The 17890-nt window shown below is 46.0% G+C and overlaps 5 protein-coding genes across 10 annotated transcripts; 3 read left to right on the forward strand and 2 right to left on the reverse strand.

Annotated features, from left to right (window-relative positions):
• Positions 1-617: 617 nt before the first annotated feature.
• LOC111068608 (protein Smaug) lies at positions 618-8581 on the forward strand. 5 transcript variants are annotated; one of them, XR_002607182.2, is made up of 5 exons: positions 1673-1974; positions 3183-4721; positions 4783-5756; positions 5817-6947; positions 7462-8581. XR_002607182.2 is itself a non-coding variant. In XM_022358207.2 (5 exons), the coding sequence occupies exons 2-5, from the start codon at positions 3297-3299 to the stop codon at positions 7501-7503; spliced, it is 3054 nt and encodes a 1017-aa protein (XP_022213899.2). In that variant the 5' UTR covers positions 1673-1974; positions 3183-3296; the 3' UTR covers positions 7504-8581. The 5 variants fall into 5 exon arrangements, 4 of the variants coding, with proteins under 4 accessions (XP_022213896.2, XP_022213897.2, XP_022213899.2 ...); XM_022358207.2 differs by having other exon boundaries at positions 5817-6429; XM_022358204.2 differs by lacking the exon at positions 1673-1974 and adding an exon at positions 618-1041 and having other exon boundaries at positions 5817-8581.
• A 382-nt stretch (positions 8582-8963) lies between these two features.
• LOC111068612 (UPF0193 protein EVG1 homolog) lies at positions 8964-10046 on the forward strand. The gene is made up of 3 exons (XM_022358211.2): positions 8964-9286; positions 9356-9727; positions 9783-10046. Exons 1-3 carry the CDS (start codon positions 9076-9078, stop codon positions 9956-9958), a joined length of 759 nt encoding a protein of 252 aa, XP_022213903.1. The 5' UTR covers positions 8964-9075; the 3' UTR covers positions 9959-10046.
• Positions 10047-10111: 65 nt separating this feature from the next.
• LOC111068611 (protein phosphatase methylesterase 1) lies at positions 10112-12262 on the reverse strand. Its single transcript, XM_022358210.2, has 6 exons — positions 12061-12262; positions 11755-11953; positions 11568-11677; positions 11192-11503; positions 10905-11126; positions 10112-10851 (listed from the first exon to the last, which is right to left on the reverse strand). Exons 1-6 carry the CDS (start codon positions 12132-12134, stop codon positions 10542-10544), a joined length of 1227 nt encoding a protein of 408 aa, XP_022213902.1. The 5' UTR covers positions 12135-12262; the 3' UTR covers positions 10112-10541.
• A 1430-nt stretch (positions 12263-13692) lies between these two features.
• LOC111068581 (N-acetylgalactosamine kinase) lies at positions 13693-16217 on the forward strand. 2 transcript variants are annotated; one of them, XM_022358139.2, is made up of 7 exons: positions 13693-13870; positions 14020-14136; positions 14345-14523; positions 14582-14755; positions 14808-15544; positions 15606-15810; positions 15880-16217. In XM_022358139.2, exons 3-7 carry the CDS (start codon positions 14351-14353, stop codon positions 16064-16066), a joined length of 1476 nt encoding a protein of 491 aa, XP_022213831.1. In that variant the 5' UTR covers positions 13693-13870; positions 14020-14136; positions 14345-14350; the 3' UTR covers positions 16067-16217. The 2 variants fall into 2 exon arrangements, with proteins under 2 accessions (XP_022213831.1, XP_022213830.1); XM_022358138.2 differs by lacking the exon at positions 14020-14136 and having other exon boundaries at positions 13694-13870.
• On the reverse strand, positions 16205-17518 carry LOC111068582. Its single transcript, XM_022358140.2, has 2 exons — positions 17410-17518; positions 16205-16718 (listed from the first exon to the last, which is right to left on the reverse strand). Exon 2 carries the CDS (start codon positions 16709-16711, stop codon positions 16328-16330), a length of 384 nt encoding a protein of 127 aa, XP_022213832.2. The 5' UTR covers positions 16712-16718; positions 17410-17518; the 3' UTR covers positions 16205-16327.
• Between the last annotated feature and the right edge of the window lie 372 nt (positions 17519-17890).

Consider the following 17890-nt stretch of genomic DNA (forward strand, 5'->3'; position numbering starts at 1 on the left):
TGAGATCTGATGGGGTTATTTTGTTTTATTTTTATATTTTCCTGTCTGTCATTGTTTACATTTTCGTAGTGATCTCCGATTTTTTGTTGTGAAATATGGTTGCATTTGACAATTATCGAAAAAATACCGCACTGAAACGTGAGAATTAGGAACATCCCAGATGGATGGTGGAATAACTGGGAAATTTTCGGAACGGCAAAACCTTACGGACCATCCCAGAAATGGATGGTGGATGGTGGATGGTCCCCAGTGTGAAAAGGCTATTACATGGTTTTACACGAAATGTAGTTTACATATAGCAAATTTGTAGTTACCATGTAAAAAATATACATTTTTGTTGACCTGTTTTGCTTAAAACCTTTTTTATAAGCAATCCAATAAACAAAAGTACCTACAATCAGCCAATCTTATAAACAGATATTTATTTTATTGAATAAATGATATGTTTAGTGCAGATAGTCCTAACTAGCTAGTAATACTTAACCGAATATCAAAATCGCGTAAGATCATTTCCCTTTATCATTTTTTTTACGGTTCTTTAATAGAATGGTGCGTTAAGTGGGTTAAGGTGAGCTACACTCAGTTGACAGCACTGTAAACTTATTCAGTTCACAACACTACCGGGCAGCAGCACTTTCTACAAGCGTTGCGCGTTCGTAAATAATTAATTAATTGCTGAAAATATGGAATAAACGGCAAGAATGTTCATATAACCACATGCAACAGCAGTTGTGTGCAATTCTCTATCGCGGCTTGGCAAAACGAAAAACACGTTGCGTGGACGCGCAGCAAATGTGTGGCTAAAAAAGGCGATGTGTAGTTATGATTTAGCAAAAACAACAAGAAAAGCAGCCAGAAAGCGCTAATAAAAAATACACACATACATATAGCGAAGGTGAAAATTATAAATTAATAAATGTGCGCTCCGATAGCATATCAAATTAGCGAAATATGCTTAAATTTCGTGTTTCGAAGCAATCCAAACTGTGAATTGCAACAGAAAATAATTTCAAGGTTTGCAGGCGAATAGAAAGCAAAAAGGTAATTGAAAAATAGAACGATTTTGGCACAAGCGCAGTTGTATAGCTACAGCTAGCTATATATTTTTGTTGTCTGGCCGACGACGACCATGGTTAGGTGGGTGGGGCGTGATTTTGGGGGCTTATATATATGTTCTGCATGTGTGTGTGTGAGTCTGTGGTGAAAACAACAAACCGCCTGTTCCTCCCTTCCCCTTCCTTGCACCAAGAGCAAAAGACGGAACGGAAAGTAAGTGTAAATGAAAACAATTGTGTGCAAAGCCAGCAGCAGCAGCGGCAGCGACAGCATCGGACTGCGAGAAGAGAGTAGGAGAGCGAATTCCTCCCTGCCTGCCGCCCTGTAACGTTGTCTCTCTCTCATGTAATTTGCCGCAATTTTTGCCTTTGCATTGCAATGCTTCATGCATTCTCAGTGTGTCACACTCACACACACACACTCGCATGCAAGGTCTCCCCCATTTTTCTGACAGCAGCAGAGGCAGCGGCGACGGCGGCAGCAGCAGAGCAGCATCGTTCCTTTAGCTGTCAGAAAAAAAAGGCGCGCTTCGTTCCGTTCCCGTGCCCGTTTCGCTCTCTCCTTGATTTTCGCAAGCTCCACCATTTTCTAAAACGCCACACACTGCTGACGCCAGCGCCAAATCATTTGCCATCATCTCGTCACTCTGCCTGCCGGTCATCCTCCTCAGTGCTCCCCAGAGTGCCTGCTGTCTGTTGCTTGTCGTTGCAGCATTTTTCAGTTCAGTTCTCATCTTCGTTTATTTAATACAAACAAAATTGTTTTCCGTGGCGTCTAGTTCCCTCTGTATTGTGTATTTGCTCAACTACAGATAATCAAATTTATATTGTGCATGCTAAAAAAATAAGTAAAACATGCAAAACGGGTGCGATCGCGGCTGAACGGGCACAAAATTCGACAAACAACGGACGCCGCATTGTGAGTTTGGTTTCGAATTCTCCCCCCAAGGTCTAGAAGGATCAGAGTGTTTATATGTGTGCGTTTGTGTGATTCAATGGTTTATTGAACTTTAGGAATATTGCAGTTATATTCAAAGCCGGTTAAAAACTAACATAACCTCAACGATTGGATCAGATCAGCCATGCATATTTACCGTTAGTTTGCAGCGCGAGATAAGTGCTCCATCTCTCATTCCATCGCCCCATATTAAGTGTAATGGTGCATTGGCTTGGCAACAATTAAACAACAAGAAATGTGAAATTTCATCCAAAAACTTAAATATAAAAAAGTAAACATCAGTAAATTCCCCAGCACCGCGTTTAATACAGTAATTGGGCCCCGTTATGTTTTAATGTCTGCTTACAGCACACATACACACACACACACACACACACCATATGCACCCATACAGAGCGCAGCTGGGAGAGGAGTGGAGCGGGGTGCGTCGCCTCGGCTTTAAATTATAACAGTAGATAGCAAAAGCAGAAAAGAAAAAAAAATCGAAGAAAGTCGCAAAAGCAAAGGCAACAGAAACAAGATTCGAAATGAGCACACAAAAGCAATGAAAATTAAATGAAAAGCGCGAACTGCAAAAAACCTAACCAAACTTCTTGACAACTGCAGCCTACCGTCCCTCCCTTTGGCATAAAGAAATCGAATTCTAATGATTTCCTATTTAAACTGTTTGCCATTTTATTGATTTACCATCGGAATCGAACGCGAAAAGCAAGTCGTCGAAGGTGTTATGTATTTGCTTGCTGTTTATTTGCTGCCCTGATAAGCCCCGATCGACGGACTGGAACGGGACGGGACCCATGGCAAATGCTAATTTACCTTTTGCCAATTACAGATAGATTATTATTGTAGCCAGTGCTGGTGGTGGTGCTGCTGCTGCTGCTTGGGCTGGGTGCTCTTGTTGTTGCTGTCGCTTGGCTTGTAATTTTATTAAATTAGCGAAAAAATTGATTTGATTAACTTTTGAGAGCTGTTTTGCGGCTATGCCTTGGGTTTATTTTATTATCGCCCAAGTGCCACAACAACAACAGCAACAGGTGACAAATTCTTGGAAAATATATGTGAAATTGATTGATCACGTGGTTGTGGGATTGTATCGGATGGGATCAGTAGGGGTACTCTACATAAAATGGTATACCACTCACTAACGAACACAAATATTTCTTTTGCAGGAACGCAACCAAATAATCCAACAAAGAAGCCGCCACAGTTGCAATACCACCACATAAACCACACTTAACATATTCCCAAAAACGGAACAAACTACAAACCGAAACAACAACGAGATGAAGTACTCAACTGGCACAACAGACAACGCGATGTCCTGCGGCATCGACAGCAACTCCAACTGTGCATTAAATGATATGCAGCCCACAACCTCTACACCCACACAGGCACACTCCCATAAGGAGGCCATATCTTCGACAACGCCCGCGAAAACAGGCGCTGCACAGACCACCCACACCAATAACAATACCATTGCCAACAGCAACTGCAATTCCAATCCCCATCAGCCGGCGAACGAGCTGTTCTGCGAGCAGGTGACCACAGTGACAAATCTCTTTGAGAAGTGGAACGACTGCGAGCGGACTGTCGTGATGTATGCGCTGCTGAAGCGTCTGCGCTATCCGAGCCTCAAGTTTCTTCAGTATTCGATCGACAACAATTTGACACAGAATCTGGGCACCTCGCAGACGAATCTGAGCAGCGTGGTCATCGACATCAATGCCAACAATCCGGTCTACTTGCAGAATCTGCTGAATGCATACAAGACATTTCAGCCCTGCGATGTGCTGGATGGCATGTCCTCCTCCTCCTCCGACAAGGACTCGATGCCGTGCTATGGCAGCGACTTTCAGATCACCACCTCCTCGCAGTGTGATGAGAGGAAGCTTTATGCCCGCAAGGAGGATATACTCCACGAGGTGCTGAACATGCTGCCACTGCTGAAGCCGGGCAACGATGAAGCCAAACTCATCTACATGACCCTGATTCCGGCCGCTGTCAAGGACACCATGCAGCAGATTGTGCCCACGGAGCTGGTGCAGCAGATATTCTCCTACTTACTCATTCATCCGGCCATAAGCAGCGAAGATCGACGATCGCTTAACATCTGGCTGCGACACCTCGAGGACCACATTCAGGCAGCCGCCGCTGGTCTCACGAATCGCAGCTACTTCCTGCAGCCCTCGCCACAGTTGGTGGCGGGCACCAGCTCCACGGGTAGCTCATCGGCAGCTAGTTCCTCGGCCGCCTCCTGCTCGTCGGTGGCCTCTTCTTCGCTGAGCAACCTGGGGAGCAGCTTGTGCACCACTAGCAGCTCGCGATCGTCGCGCAGCAATGACTGGCAAACGATTGCCCCGCCCAGCAAGCAGCAGCAGCAACAGCAGCAGCACAAGCTCACCGGAGGCGATTGGCGAGGCAGCGGGGGCTCCAGCGGATCGATCAATCCACTCTGTGATAATTTAAATGGTATTACCCTGAACGAATTAGCTTCTAGTCAGAATAGCTTAGGCCTGTCGCTGGACAACAGCTCCTTGCTGGTCAACAGCGTCGTGGCGGGAGCGGCAGCGGGCTCAATGCTTGGTATCGGTGGCACCGACGACCATGACACGTCATTCAGCAAGAATGGCACGGAAATCCTCGACTTTGAGCCCCCCACTCTGGCAGATGTTGGTGAGGCCAGCGGCATAAGCAATCTCTGTCAGCAGGTGAGTGAAATATAGGGAGAAATAGAGTAATCCTATCAATATACTAAATGATCTCTTACAGCCTCCCTCACATCATCATCATCCACAGTTGCTGCAACCGCCTCCGCCAGGTCCACAGCTGCCTTACGCCTCGATATTGATGGGTAATGTGGGTGATCAGTTTGGTGACATCAATCGCTGGAGTCTGGACAGCAAAATAGCCGCCCTGAAGACGCGTCGTTCCAATAGCTTGACCACTCAAACAATCTCCAGCTGCTCATCGTCATCCAACTCCTCGGTGATCACGGTCAACGACAACTGCTCCAATTCCACGGAGAATCTGGCCCAGTTTGCCAACAAACCGAGGAGTTTCTCCCTCTCCATTGAGCATCAGCGCGGAGCTTTGGCCAACAGTGGCTCGGATACGCGGCTGGACGAGTTCAAGCCCGGTTACATCAAGTTCCAGACCCGCAATGTGGGCATGTCGGGGATAGGCCTCTGGCTGAAGTCCCTCCGACTGCACAAGTACATTGAGCTGTTCAAGAATATGACCTACGAGGAGATGCTGATGATTACTGAGGATTTTCTCCAGAGCGTTGGCGTCACCAAGGGTGCCTCCCACAAGCTGGCCCTCTGTATTGAGAAGCTGAAGGAGCGCGCCCACATCCTCAGCAGGGTGGAGCAGGAGCTGCACACCGGACAGATGAAGCTCAGTACGGCTGTCGAGGAGCTCACACACATTGTGTTGACGCCGATGAAGCCCGTCGAGTCCATGGGGCCACCGGAGGAGAACATTGGTCATCGTTTCCTCAAGGTCATCGACTTGGTCAGCAATGCCGTGCAGGCGGATCCCTACTGTGTCCAGGACGATGAGACGATGGGTGTGTTCATGTGGATTCTGGATCGTTCTATTCATAACGAGGCATTTATGAACCATGCCAACCAACTCAAGGAACTCAAGTTTAAGCTGTCCAAGCTGAAAATCTCAATGGTCTCGAAACTGCACCATGTGAAGACTTCCGGCGTACCCACTGGCGGCAACATCAACAAACCCAGGTGCGTTTCCATCTTTGTTTTTAATTCTTTCTAGTATTCTAATTGATTTGTGTGTTTCAGATGGAATGGCAAGAGTCGCAAGTGTGATCCAAAGAATGGCAGCAACGATAGGATTAACAACCGCAAGAACTCCAACGACATGCTGAATTTCTCCCTTAACTGCCTGCAGCATCCCGTGCCTCATCACCAGCAGCAACAACAGCCACCGCCACCGCCGCTACAACAGTTCGACTACAATGGCTACGGCGGTCCGTCGCATCAGCCACAGTATAAGAGCTCTTCGTATCCCAGCTTTATGAACAATCCTCAGCAACAGCAGCAGCCACTCAAGTCGCATCATCATGCCCAGCAAATGCAGCAGATGCTTCAGCAGCACAACCATTTCCCGGCCTTGCCGCAGCAGACGCCCCCGCAGACGCATCGTCGCTCGCTGAACAACCTCATTTTGGTGACTGGTGGGCCACAGCAGCCGCAGCAAATGATCTTCAAGCCGGGCCAGGGAGTGCTCACCACCAACAATGGGTCTAACGACAGCCTGGTCATGGATTCAAGAAGTCAGCAGCAGCAGCCACGCAAGCCCAGCCTAAACGGCCTCAGCGGGAATGGGAGTGTAAATGGAGGAGTGTCCAGTTCGGAGCAGCATCCAAAGAAGACCATGGCCGCCGTGGTTATGGTTAGTAGTAATCAGAGTCAGGAGTCGCAACAAAGCGATCAGCAGCTTCCGCCGCAAATTCTAATCAACAACAACAATAACAACAACATACTGAACAATAATTTGATTAACCAGCAACAGCTGCAATTGCTGGCGGCTGCTGCCGCTGCAGTGGGCAGTGGCAGCTGTCTATGCCCAGGTCCTGGTGGTGGCGGCGGTATTGGGGCCTGCAGCAATAATCTCTGCCAGCAGAGCAGCAAGAACAACAATCACACTGCAGATCATTGCCTGTCCCAGCCGCAGCATCAGTTAATTAGCCTGAGCATGGCACCGCACGAATATAAAATGAACGACTTCAAGAGCCTGGAACAGCTCGAGACGTTGTGCCGCCAAATGACTGAACAGGCAATGAACTGAGCCAACGCTCGCTCTATGATGATTTTGTGGAATTTTGTGGCTGCCAGCAGTTTTTTTGTGTTCACTGCGTTTTGAATATTGATTTCAAAAACGAACATGAATGTGTTTTTATATCTAGTTCTGTAAGAGATTCGCCTATATGTTTTGTGTCGCGTCGCGTCTAATTGTAATGCTCGTTGTTCCCCCACAATTCCCCCGCCCAGCCCATGCAAGTTTTGTAATCGTTTTTAGTTAGTAAGCTCTGATAGTTTGTTTATATGTTAAGTTTATAATTGTGTGCCAGGGCTCCTCTGTGTGTCGTGTCTGGCCCGCTGGCGGTGCCCGTAGCCCCCCCACAGTCCAACGGCTGGCCGTTGGAACTGCGACAAGAGCTCTAGCTGCTTTCGCGCCTCCCCCTCCCATGAACGAACTCCCCTAATGGAGCCTGCGCCTGTGGCCGGGCTCGGCCAGCTGGCTGGCTGGCAGCAGAGATGCCTCTTTGGCGGCCAATGTTATTAATGTCGAAGTTTTGTAAATGTTGTCGCCATTTGTAGTTCAACTAACACGCCACGCCCCAACAACCCCACACACACACAAAACACATCACACACACACACACACACACTATATCACACCAATCACTTCTCTCTTATGTAGGAAAATTTGGCCAAATTTGATCAACATTTTACGCTATTCTAACCACACAACAATAACCAAGACAAGCACACAAAACACAATTCACGTCGCCAAACAAAACAAAACAAAACAAATCCGATACCCGCCCCCACAAGAAGACGACGAAAGAAATGGTTTATCTAGTAAAAATTTACATAATGAACTCTGCATCGTGACCATGAGACTGACTAAGATTACTTTTTCGCAACTATAAACACTAGAAAGGAAGAAGGAGGATGAGACCTGGATTGAGGAGAGGGACTGAGAATTGAGAATTGTTTGAGCGAATCAAAACACGTTGCTTGCTGAATGAAGTAGAACTCCCATATAACGGATGTGTACACATATACATATACACATGCACATAATTTATTTTAAATTTAAAGGAACATATTTGCTGAACACCGTAAACTACAAACGAACCAAAACAACCAAACCAACCTTCGAATAGGTTTCGAAATGTTTCAATGTTTGTGTTTGTGAGTTGGTGAATTGAATCGATCGGAACTACATATTGTATTTTGTATAAGTAAGGCATAAACTACCCCCGCCCGACCCCCCAACCAACCCCTCACCATGTACGTGTTTGTCGGACATCGTGTTGCACATGCAGCCGGACGAACGTTCATGAGATCATTGTCATTTGTCTTCATTGATTATATATCTATCTGTAACTATACGATTAATGCTATGTTTCGCTTTAGTCAATTGTTTATTTGTAAAAATGGCAAGCCAATCCAATCGATCGATTTGTTATGTTTCAGTTGTTTTTTTTTTTTAATATTTATACATACGACTATATATGTATGTACTACGTCTGTAGATCGCATCCTAAGCTTAAGACGGGCAGAGCTGAAAACGATAAGGCAGCCAAAAAGAATACCCTAAGATACGTAGGACCGCGTAGACTAATCTTATTTTATTGTAAAAAAGCTGAACAAACTGTAAGCATGGAAATTTGATTGTTTCCTCATTATCTATTATTTGTCCATAGTTCGAAATACTTATTGTAAATTGCAAATGCTTTTATTTATAAAACAAACAACAAATAAACGAAATAATGTACGGCCAGACGAGTAACAAAAAGAGAAGCCGAAATAAATGTAAATGTATATTGCAAACTAGCGAAAATAGAGAGTTCAAAGTTATCCGCAAAACTATTGTAAAAGTTCAAGTTAAAGATTGTCATGTGCCACTACCTGCAGTTGGATGTGGACGAAGCGGAGTGGAGGCAGGTGGCAGGGCATGTTGAATGTTTGCCGAGACGGAGAGAGAGCGAGAGAAGGGCCTGCAGCTTATCAAATGTGAGCCCCCAAACCAAGCGTGTACCTACCCTACACATATACACACATACAATACCTACCATATATATATTTATTTTAAATAAATTATTTCGAGAATTAAAACCGCTCTCACTGTTTACTTGATTCCCCCACAACCTAACAACGAAGGTTGCCATGCGTCTGGGCCCCCCTGTTGTTTGGGCGTAAATCAAACTCACAACTCGACTGGGATACTTCGTATCGAAGCTAGCACACGAAAACGTTCAGCAATATTCTATAATTTTTCCCAAGCTAAATTTCCTAGATTTACAGAATGAGCCGACATCGCTTTAACAATGTGCAGCTAAAGGCGCTGCCGGGTGCGTTGAAGGTGGAGCAGCAAGAGCAGCAGGAGGATGGCGAACAAGGCAGCAGCACGGAGAAGTTGCCTATGTGGCCAAGTGAGCGCATTGCACCGGGCGGTTCTGGAGCCTTTCACTCAACCAAGGTGAAGTACAGCAAGGAGACCTCTGAACTGATTCGTCGTAAGTACCATCAGACGCGTCTGTCCTTACCCGTTATTGTGCGGTTCTACCAGTTTCGAATTCCCTCAGTGCTCGTCAAGGAGTCCAAGATGTCCATATTGATGCGTAAGCAAATCGATGAGAGCCTGCGCAATGGAGAGCCATTGCCGCTGCCCAAGCCGCCGCGTCCAAACACCAACAACGACCCAGACAAGGAGACGTTGGCCATTCTCGATCGCGCTCGCAATGCCAAGCGCAAGAATCTGCGCCAAATTGAGGCCAGTGGTGCCTACCACACAAGCTACTACCGCCCACCCACAGACAATCGCATGGCCGGGGAGAAGGCCAAGTCCCAGCTGCAGTTTACCATGGCTGGCACACATCTGGCCGATCCGGCCGTGAAACCGCTGCGACGTCCGCGTGAGGAGCCGCTCGTAACAGAGGAGGATATAATAAACGAACGTAAGTGGAGAGACGCTTCCGATTGGGATCGTAGTTCAATTCCTTTCCATTGCAGTCTTGGATCAGATCAACGAGCGCGCCATGTGGCTGACCGAAATGGAGTCGTTGGGCCAGGGCAAGAAATATCGACAGGAGATTCGCGATCAGATATCCGAGCGCCTGCATCGCATCCAGGCCTTGGAGTCCAAGATCAAGATGAAGTCTATGGGTGGCTACCGTTTCGTCGACTAACTGTGTTAAACTGTTATATAATCTATGTGTTAAATGTTGCTTTTGACCCTATTGGGCGCACCCAGAGAAACGAATAAAACCAATTCAATAAATGCCAAGTTACTCGTAGTGTATGTTCCAAATTGATAATTTTGTGGGGACTTTCAGTTAACATTTGATTAATAATAGCTTTATTCAACCTTTTAGCATTTGTATAATTTCGATTCCGTTAAAATTTCATTCGATCTGGCACATATTTAATACACACATTTTTAACAATGTAAGAAGCCCAAACTCAAAGAATTCTCCTGCATGGGATTTTGGCAAAATGAGCATAAAGTACGATGTTAAAAATTCATAAATTTAATTAAAAATATCGAATAAGTTACTGAAGTATAAGTATGTGTATATGCATATATAGAATATACAGCTACCATATATATATATCTGTTCCTACGCTCTACCTGTTGTGGTTGTTCTTGTATATATATATATATACGTTATGCACGCATCTGTTAGTTCAAAGTTTTAATGCTCCATTCAAAAATAGATATTTGTGACCCTTTGCTTGTGCTCAACCATAGATGCGACCCTCGCGATTCGCTCAACACGACGGCATGTGGCAGCGGAATTCGCTAGCCGCCTCTGCGAAACGATTGCGTATCAAGTAGCCGCTAATGACCTCGGCAACCTCGTGTGGACGGTCCTCGTGCACGGCATGCCCGCAGCGTGCCAAGACTTGCATTTGGAAGCGACCCTGCATTTGGCCAACGGTCAAGGTCCGATCCAATCCGTCTATGCTGGCCAAGAGAAGTTGCTTGGGCAAACGAAGATTGAGAAACTTGTCGCTCAGGCCTGAGAACCAGCCCACCCAGTACTTCTCCGACTTTGACAGATCGATACGCCAAGTGTAACTGAAGAAAAAGTGTGTTAAAATACCTGGCGTCTGTGTGTTTAAAGAGCTTACTTCCTGGCAGCTTCAGTCGCCTCTTTGGTCGTGATGGGTTTCTTAAAGTCAGCGCCAGCTGCGGCACCGTCGACGCTGCCTTCCTCGCCATCACCCGGAGGCGAAACTTCTTCATCTTCGGAAATGCTAAACGAATTTGGAAACATGCTGGTCTGATGCGCCTCCTCCAGCACGTCATCGGGTAAAGGCAGGTCATTCGTTGCCAGCTGATTCGTTGCACAGCTGAAAATGGGCGAGGCGGTCAGGCATTTATGAGATATGGCTATGGAACCTACGAGCGCACTCACTTGATTATCTGCCCGGGCATTGAGACTTTGGCACTGTCCACATTGCGCACCTGTCCGCTCCTTATGCACCATTCGATTGCATTGGGAATACTCTGGAAATACTTTGGACGGGAGCGGAGGAAGCTTTGCATGCTGGCCAACGCCTCCATGGCCGTGCCCTCAACAACATCGATGACGGTGATGCCGATTAGATTGGGCACCAATGACATGGACGCGAAATGGACTGCAATGGCGCCTCCCATGGAGTGGCCAACCAAAAAGAGTTGTGGCACTTCCTCTGGATACAGTTTAAGTATCAAATCGCCAATATCCCTTGGGATGGTCAAAAAATCAATACTAACGAACACCGGACCTCCCATCAAGGACTACCACTCACTTTGACAACGTATCTGCCGAGAGGTCATCCTCGTCGTCCACCTTGCTGTCCCCGTGGCCTCTCAGGTCAATGCACAGGCACTGGCAGTGTATCATGCTCGTCACCTCCGACTGAAAGTTAAATGAATAATGGAATTATAATCTCATCTGCCAGACACGCAGGCAAAAAACAGCTGCGGAATACATACACAAAAGTGCGCCCAGGTGAGTGCCGAGTAGCCACCGCCATGTAGTAGCAATATAACGGGGCCCGGCTTTTCGGGCTTCTTGGTGCGATAGACACGAAAAGTTCGCTGCTCATCCACCGTGACATCCTCCTTTTCGGCAAAGAACTCGTTCCACATGCCCGGCTTGTAGTCACGTATGCGCGACTTCTTGAAGGAGTCTCTGCAATTAACCAATTTGGGTATTAATTGGATGCTTGCCATTCTACTGCATAGTAGGTGTATCCCTCCCCCCTCCCACGCAATAGCAGCATCCTAGCAAAAACTTACGCTCTACCAATGCGTCCGCTCGGAATGGTGGGTGGCAATTTGCCCTTGAGCATGGTTCGCTGTAAGCTCGACATTGCGCTCGATTGTCTCCGCAGTAATACGCAACAATTGGGATAAATCAAGTGCAGGACTTCTGTTGCTTGGAATTGTTTTCAAAATAACTAAATAAATCTATCTCGCAGTGAACGAACTTAACCCTCCAAAACCCCCTTTAATTTAAACAGTTAAAAACCTAGAGTTAAGTTCCGGAAAATAATACTGTTTGTAAAGGCTGCTTGTAGCTCCTTCCTCCTCTTTACTTACAAAACAAAAATGACCACCAATATCTTTCACCTGTAATGCGTAAAATATGTTTAATTACATAAATTTCGTGGAAATACTAAATACCCCCTGGTCGACAATGGGTTAACGTTATATTTTATTTATTGAAATCGTATTCCATAATTTTGATATTCCGTTTAATATTACCAGCTAGCTGGGACTCTCAGCCCTAAAAAAATAATTTTATCCGATAGATGCATATATTTTTTAAGAGATTGGCAAGTTTTCAGAAGTCCTTTTTATTGGATTATTTACATATTAAGGTTCAAACAAAAACAGCATAAAACGAATTTGTCGTCGTTTTGTGGCGCTGCCAGACTCGTGCAATTCGTAGTTGCTGCGGGCTGCCATACCGTGATATTTTGTGATATGAAATTCGTCAATTTTGATATTCAGTTTAATATTACTAGCAAGTTGGCCCTCTCAGCCACAAACAAATAATTTTATCCAATTCCCCAATGGATTTTGTTGAGGATTGGTAAGTTTTCAGATGTCTTTTTTATTGGATTATTTACATATTAAGGATCAAACAAAAACAACATAAAACGAATGTGACGTCGTTTTGTGGCGCTGCCAGACTCGTACAATTCGTAGTTGCTGCGGGCTGCCATACAATGATATTTTGTGATATGAAATTCGTCAATTTTGATATTCGGTTTAATATTACTAGCTAGTTGGCCCTCTCAGCCATAAACAAATAATTTTATCCGATTCCTCAATCAATTTTGTACAATATTGGCTAGCTTTGAGAACTCCTTTTTATTGGAGTTCAAACAAAAACGACCAAACCCATACCCTTACCACCCAGAGACGTCATTGTTGTTGCTGGGGCTGCCAGACTCGTGCAATTCGTAGTTTCTGCGGGCTGCCACACCATTATATTTTGTGACCCGTTTCATTACCGATTCGCTTTGAACTGATCTGGCAGCCCTAAAAACAAAAATCCATTTTGCTTACATGGTAAAATTAAAATATCGGTATTTGTGTGCGATAAATTCGAGTAGTGATCGATTAGTTGTCTGTTGTCTGGCAGCGCCAAGAATTTAAAAATGTTTGAAAGGTAAGGGCGGGTCACTTCTCACTTTGAATGATCACCTTAGCAAATACTTCAAAAACTAATGATTCCGCTATGGAAAAACCATCTGTTTTTAAAAACCATACATTAGTATTAAATCCATTAGTTGATAAGAACAAGAAAAGTATACATTACAGTAACCTAGTTAGCGGTTAACAATATGTAAACAATACTTTCAACCAGTTGCGTTGCTGATTTCAGAATATAGACATGTACATACATATACTCCTACACATACATACTCATTCCCAGGCTAAACAAAACGGAAACGGTGCAGGCCGGAATCACGCATTTGCTGGTTGGAACTCGTAGCGGTCGCACCAATAACACAACTAAAACTTTTCCTCTGATAACGCGCCAGGCGCTTCTTCAAGTGTTTTGTGACCTATAAAAAGAACGATAAGAATATATTGGGTAAGTAAGTACGAAACCGGTATCGTGCATTGCACTGATAGAGTATGGCAACGTTGCATATCAGCTGTTATCCTCTCTCTCTCTATCTCTCTCTCTCCCCCAAATTCTCTTTCAAATGCCGGCAATTGCACTTGTTTGTCTCAATTAAGACTTAAATTCGCCTTAAATTACTTAAATGGCTCCACAGTGAAACAAAACTTCCCCAACTGATAAGCGGCATGTTAGACAATCAGTTGTGTTAATGGATGTTTTGACATTCTGATAAGGTGAGATTATCAGATTACTTTTTTTTTTTGCACCCCCTGACGGGGGTGTGTGTGTGTTACACATTTATTGTGGCTAATCAGCATTTAAATATGTTTTCGACTTAACGAGTTATGACTGTTTGGTTGCGACACGTTTACGGTTCGACGCTCCAGCTGAAAAACAACCACAAAAAGGGTTTATAATTAAACGTTTTTATCTGTTTTGCAGGTAAACATGTCTGCCAATGGAAATGGAGCTGGTGACATTCTGGGTCCCGGGATCGAGATCGTTGCCCAACAGAAGCTGAATCCACAGGCCAAAATTTATGACCGCCTGCAAAAAGTGCGAGCCTTTTTCAAGGAACAGTTTGGTGCAGAGCCTGATTTCTTTGTTCGCGTGCCAGGACGGTGAGTCCTTTCCATTTGTATTTCAATCATTCCTATAACGGATGGCATCTTTACCCAGGGTAAACATTATAGGCGAGCATGTGGACTATTGCGGCTACTCCGTGCTCCCCATGGCCGTCACGCAAAGCATTGTGCTGGCAGTGGGCAGTAATCCCACAAAGCATCAATTGCAGCTGCGCAATCTGGACCAGGCCCATTTCCAGAACTTTGAGTGTGACTTGAAAAACCTCAGGTGGGTGATTATTTCCCCAAAATTAATAGATGACTAACGAGTTACGTTCTAGCGTTGAGCTGCCACTACCTGGGGGACCGGCATGGTATAAATACTTCATGTGCGGCGTCAGAGGCATTGAAGAAAAGCTGGGCAGCAAGAAATTTAGTCCCATCGGAATGCGCATTGCAGTCGACGGAAATGTTCCTCTGGCCGCTGGTCTGTCCAGTTCCAGTGCCATGGTTAGCTCCTCTGTGCTGGCCACAGCGCATGTCCAGGGCATGCAGCTGGATCGCAAGGAGCTGGCGTCCATTTCGGCCAAGTGTGAGCAGTACATTGGCACCCATAGCGGAGGCATGGACCAGGCCATTGCCTACTTGGGCCGCGAAGGCTGTGCTCATCACATCGAATTCCATCCAAAGCTCAATGGCACCCCGGTAACCCTACCGGCAGGCAAGTGCTTTGTGGTGGCCAACAGTTTGGCGCAGAAGAACAAGGCTGCCTCGTCCGACTACAATGAGCGTGTGGTTGAGTGCCGCCTGGCAACGCGTTGGCTGGCCAGGCACAAGAATCTAAGCAATTGGCAGAGCATCGTCCGGTTCATTGACCTGGAGGAGGCCTGCGGCATGGACAATGAGACGTTTGAGAATTTAATTAAAGAGAAGCTGACTAAATGGGTTTATACGCGAGCCGATATCTGCCAGGAATGGGGAATCACAGAGCAGGAGCTGGAGACCAAGTTCCTCACGGCCAACACGCAGCACATGCAGGAGTTTAAGCTGCGCCAGCGTGCCCTGCATGTTATTCAGGGTAAGTGGACCGGACCCAAGGTTATGCTTTGAGAGTTGTATATTTTATGGCATTCCCACAGAATCTGGACGCGTGGCCAAGTTCCGTAAGATTTGTGAGCAGCTAGCGGAACGTAGCAGCGAGGAAGATGTAAAGAAATTGGGGCTGCTCATGCGACAATCTCACGAGAGTCTGCGCGAGCTCTATGAATGCTCCCATCCAGATGTGGAGCGTCTGATTGCCATATCCGAAAAGCAGAATGTCAGCGCTCGCGTTACAGGAGCCGGGTGAGTAACAGCACCATGACCTATCCCTATCCCTATCCCTCAGAGTCTCACCAAATCGTATTCCTTCAGTTGGGGTGGCTGCATTGTGGCCATGTGCGATTCCCAGGAGGAGGCTGAGGTGTACATAAAGGCTTTAAAGCGGGACTACTATGCTCAGTTGCCGCCCCATCTCTTGGAGCGCCATCAGCCAAATGATTTCAACGAGGTTGTGTTTGCCACACTCCCGGGCAATGGGGCCGAGCTGTTTGTGCAGTGATTCATTGTGTCTCCCTCCTCTACATCAGCATCAGCTATATCCAGCAAAATCTTTGTGTAAAAAGCCCTTTTATGTGGAACTTTATTAAGTTCCCCCCGGTGTCAATCCACCCAATCGAAATTCATATTAAAAATAATGTTTTATCTTTATGTATGTATGTATGTACAATATATTAACAATTTACAAACTAAAATACAACAAGGCACGTGGGAAACGGAACTCCATTCTTCTCAGTAGATTCCTACATCTGTGAGTGCATTTCTATCTGCGACTCAGCCAGCCGGCATTCTTGAATAGTTTATAGACCTGGTCCCTTGGAATTTTCTCCGCCTCGCGATGCACTACGGCCATTTCCTTTGTGGTGAGGAGCGACGCCTTGGCCAGATTGGCGGCTATGACCGGATCATTGAAGAATCGTGCACTCTTCGACAGCTCGGCAGGAAGCTCCGACTCCCATTGGGCGTTGCGCACCACCGAGGGATGAGCATCGGCAGTGGCATATCCCTGGTATGGATTGGCCGGCTCATACGAGTGTGTCGAAGGCAGACTACCCAATGCCTGATGGTAGAAGAACTGAGCCTGGACACAGCTCAATGCCAGAGCGAGGCATCCAGCGAAGAACGCGACTTGGCAGGCAGTCAACATGATGGAGCTACAAGGAGTTCGATGAGGGTGTGAAGGGGATGGAGAAGGAGTTGGCATTATTGTTAACGTTCTAATAAACTGATACGGACATATTTATTGCCGCTGGTCAGTGGCAGTTTTTAATCTACAAGTCGGCTGTCAGTTTCGTGCGTCATAAATTATGTGCAGGAAAATCAATTATCGCATATGGCGGGGACCCGCGGAGTGGAAGGGGCCGCTGCAGAGCCCAGAGATCTTGGCTTGTAACGCAGCGATCCAGTTGCTGCTAATCCATGAACTTTTTGCAACTGGAACTGGCTTTTTTATTGATAAGAATTCGACTGGCAGCGAGCTGAATGGCAAGCTTTAATTGTCAAGCGTGGAGTGTTCCAATTTAAATTGAACAAAGCAATCAAATGCTCTCTAGATGGCGATACAGTGGGCTCTCAGGGATTGGCAATGGCATCGTTTATAGATATTTGGGGGGGTGGTAAAAAGATTCTCGAGCATTGTAAATGGTTTTATACTCTTGATTGGGTGCACTTTTGGAGCGGCCACTGTACAGGCGTAGTCACTGGTAATTATGCGCCATAAAAATGCATTTACATATTCACAGTGGAGAGTCCACGCCAAAGTCAAGGCTAAGATCCCACACACATACGCTACCATGGTATAATTTCGGTTCTTTATAGCGATACACCCACGCACACTGCACTCACATCGATTCGGATTCGGGTTTGGATTTGGATTTGGCTGAGGATTAGGATTAGGAGAAACACTTGAACCGAAAATGAAACTGAAACTGGAACACCTGGGTCTGCGTGAAGTTGAGACTGTAAACTGATCATAGAATAACGCGGCAGCGAACTTTTATTCGCTTGCCGTTGAATGCCACAGAAACGAGTTGAACTCAAGCTCGGCTTCGAGTCGCAGCGCAGCACCCAAACACGCTCAAAGTCATGTCTCTGAGCCAGGCCACCAGAAAATGAGTCAAGTTGGGTTTTTGTTGTGTGTTGTTTACTGGCGGGCTGCTTTAAATTTTATTAAGTTAATTATGGCCAGAGCGGATGGGGGAGAGATTCAGAGCTACTTTTACGCTCGATTCGAGTGCAATTGCAAGTGACCTAGGCCTAGGCAATATGCTTGAGCAATTAAAAGCAATGATATCGGTGTCTCCGTTTCTCATGCTCCATAAAATGC

Source organism: Drosophila obscura, unplaced genomic scaffold (assembly GCF_018151105.1).
Source record: "Drosophila obscura isolate BZ-5 IFL unplaced genomic scaffold, ASM1815110v1 contig_1, whole genome shotgun sequence".
Classification (NCBI taxonomy): domain Eukaryota; kingdom Metazoa; phylum Arthropoda; class Insecta; order Diptera; family Drosophilidae; genus Drosophila; species Drosophila obscura.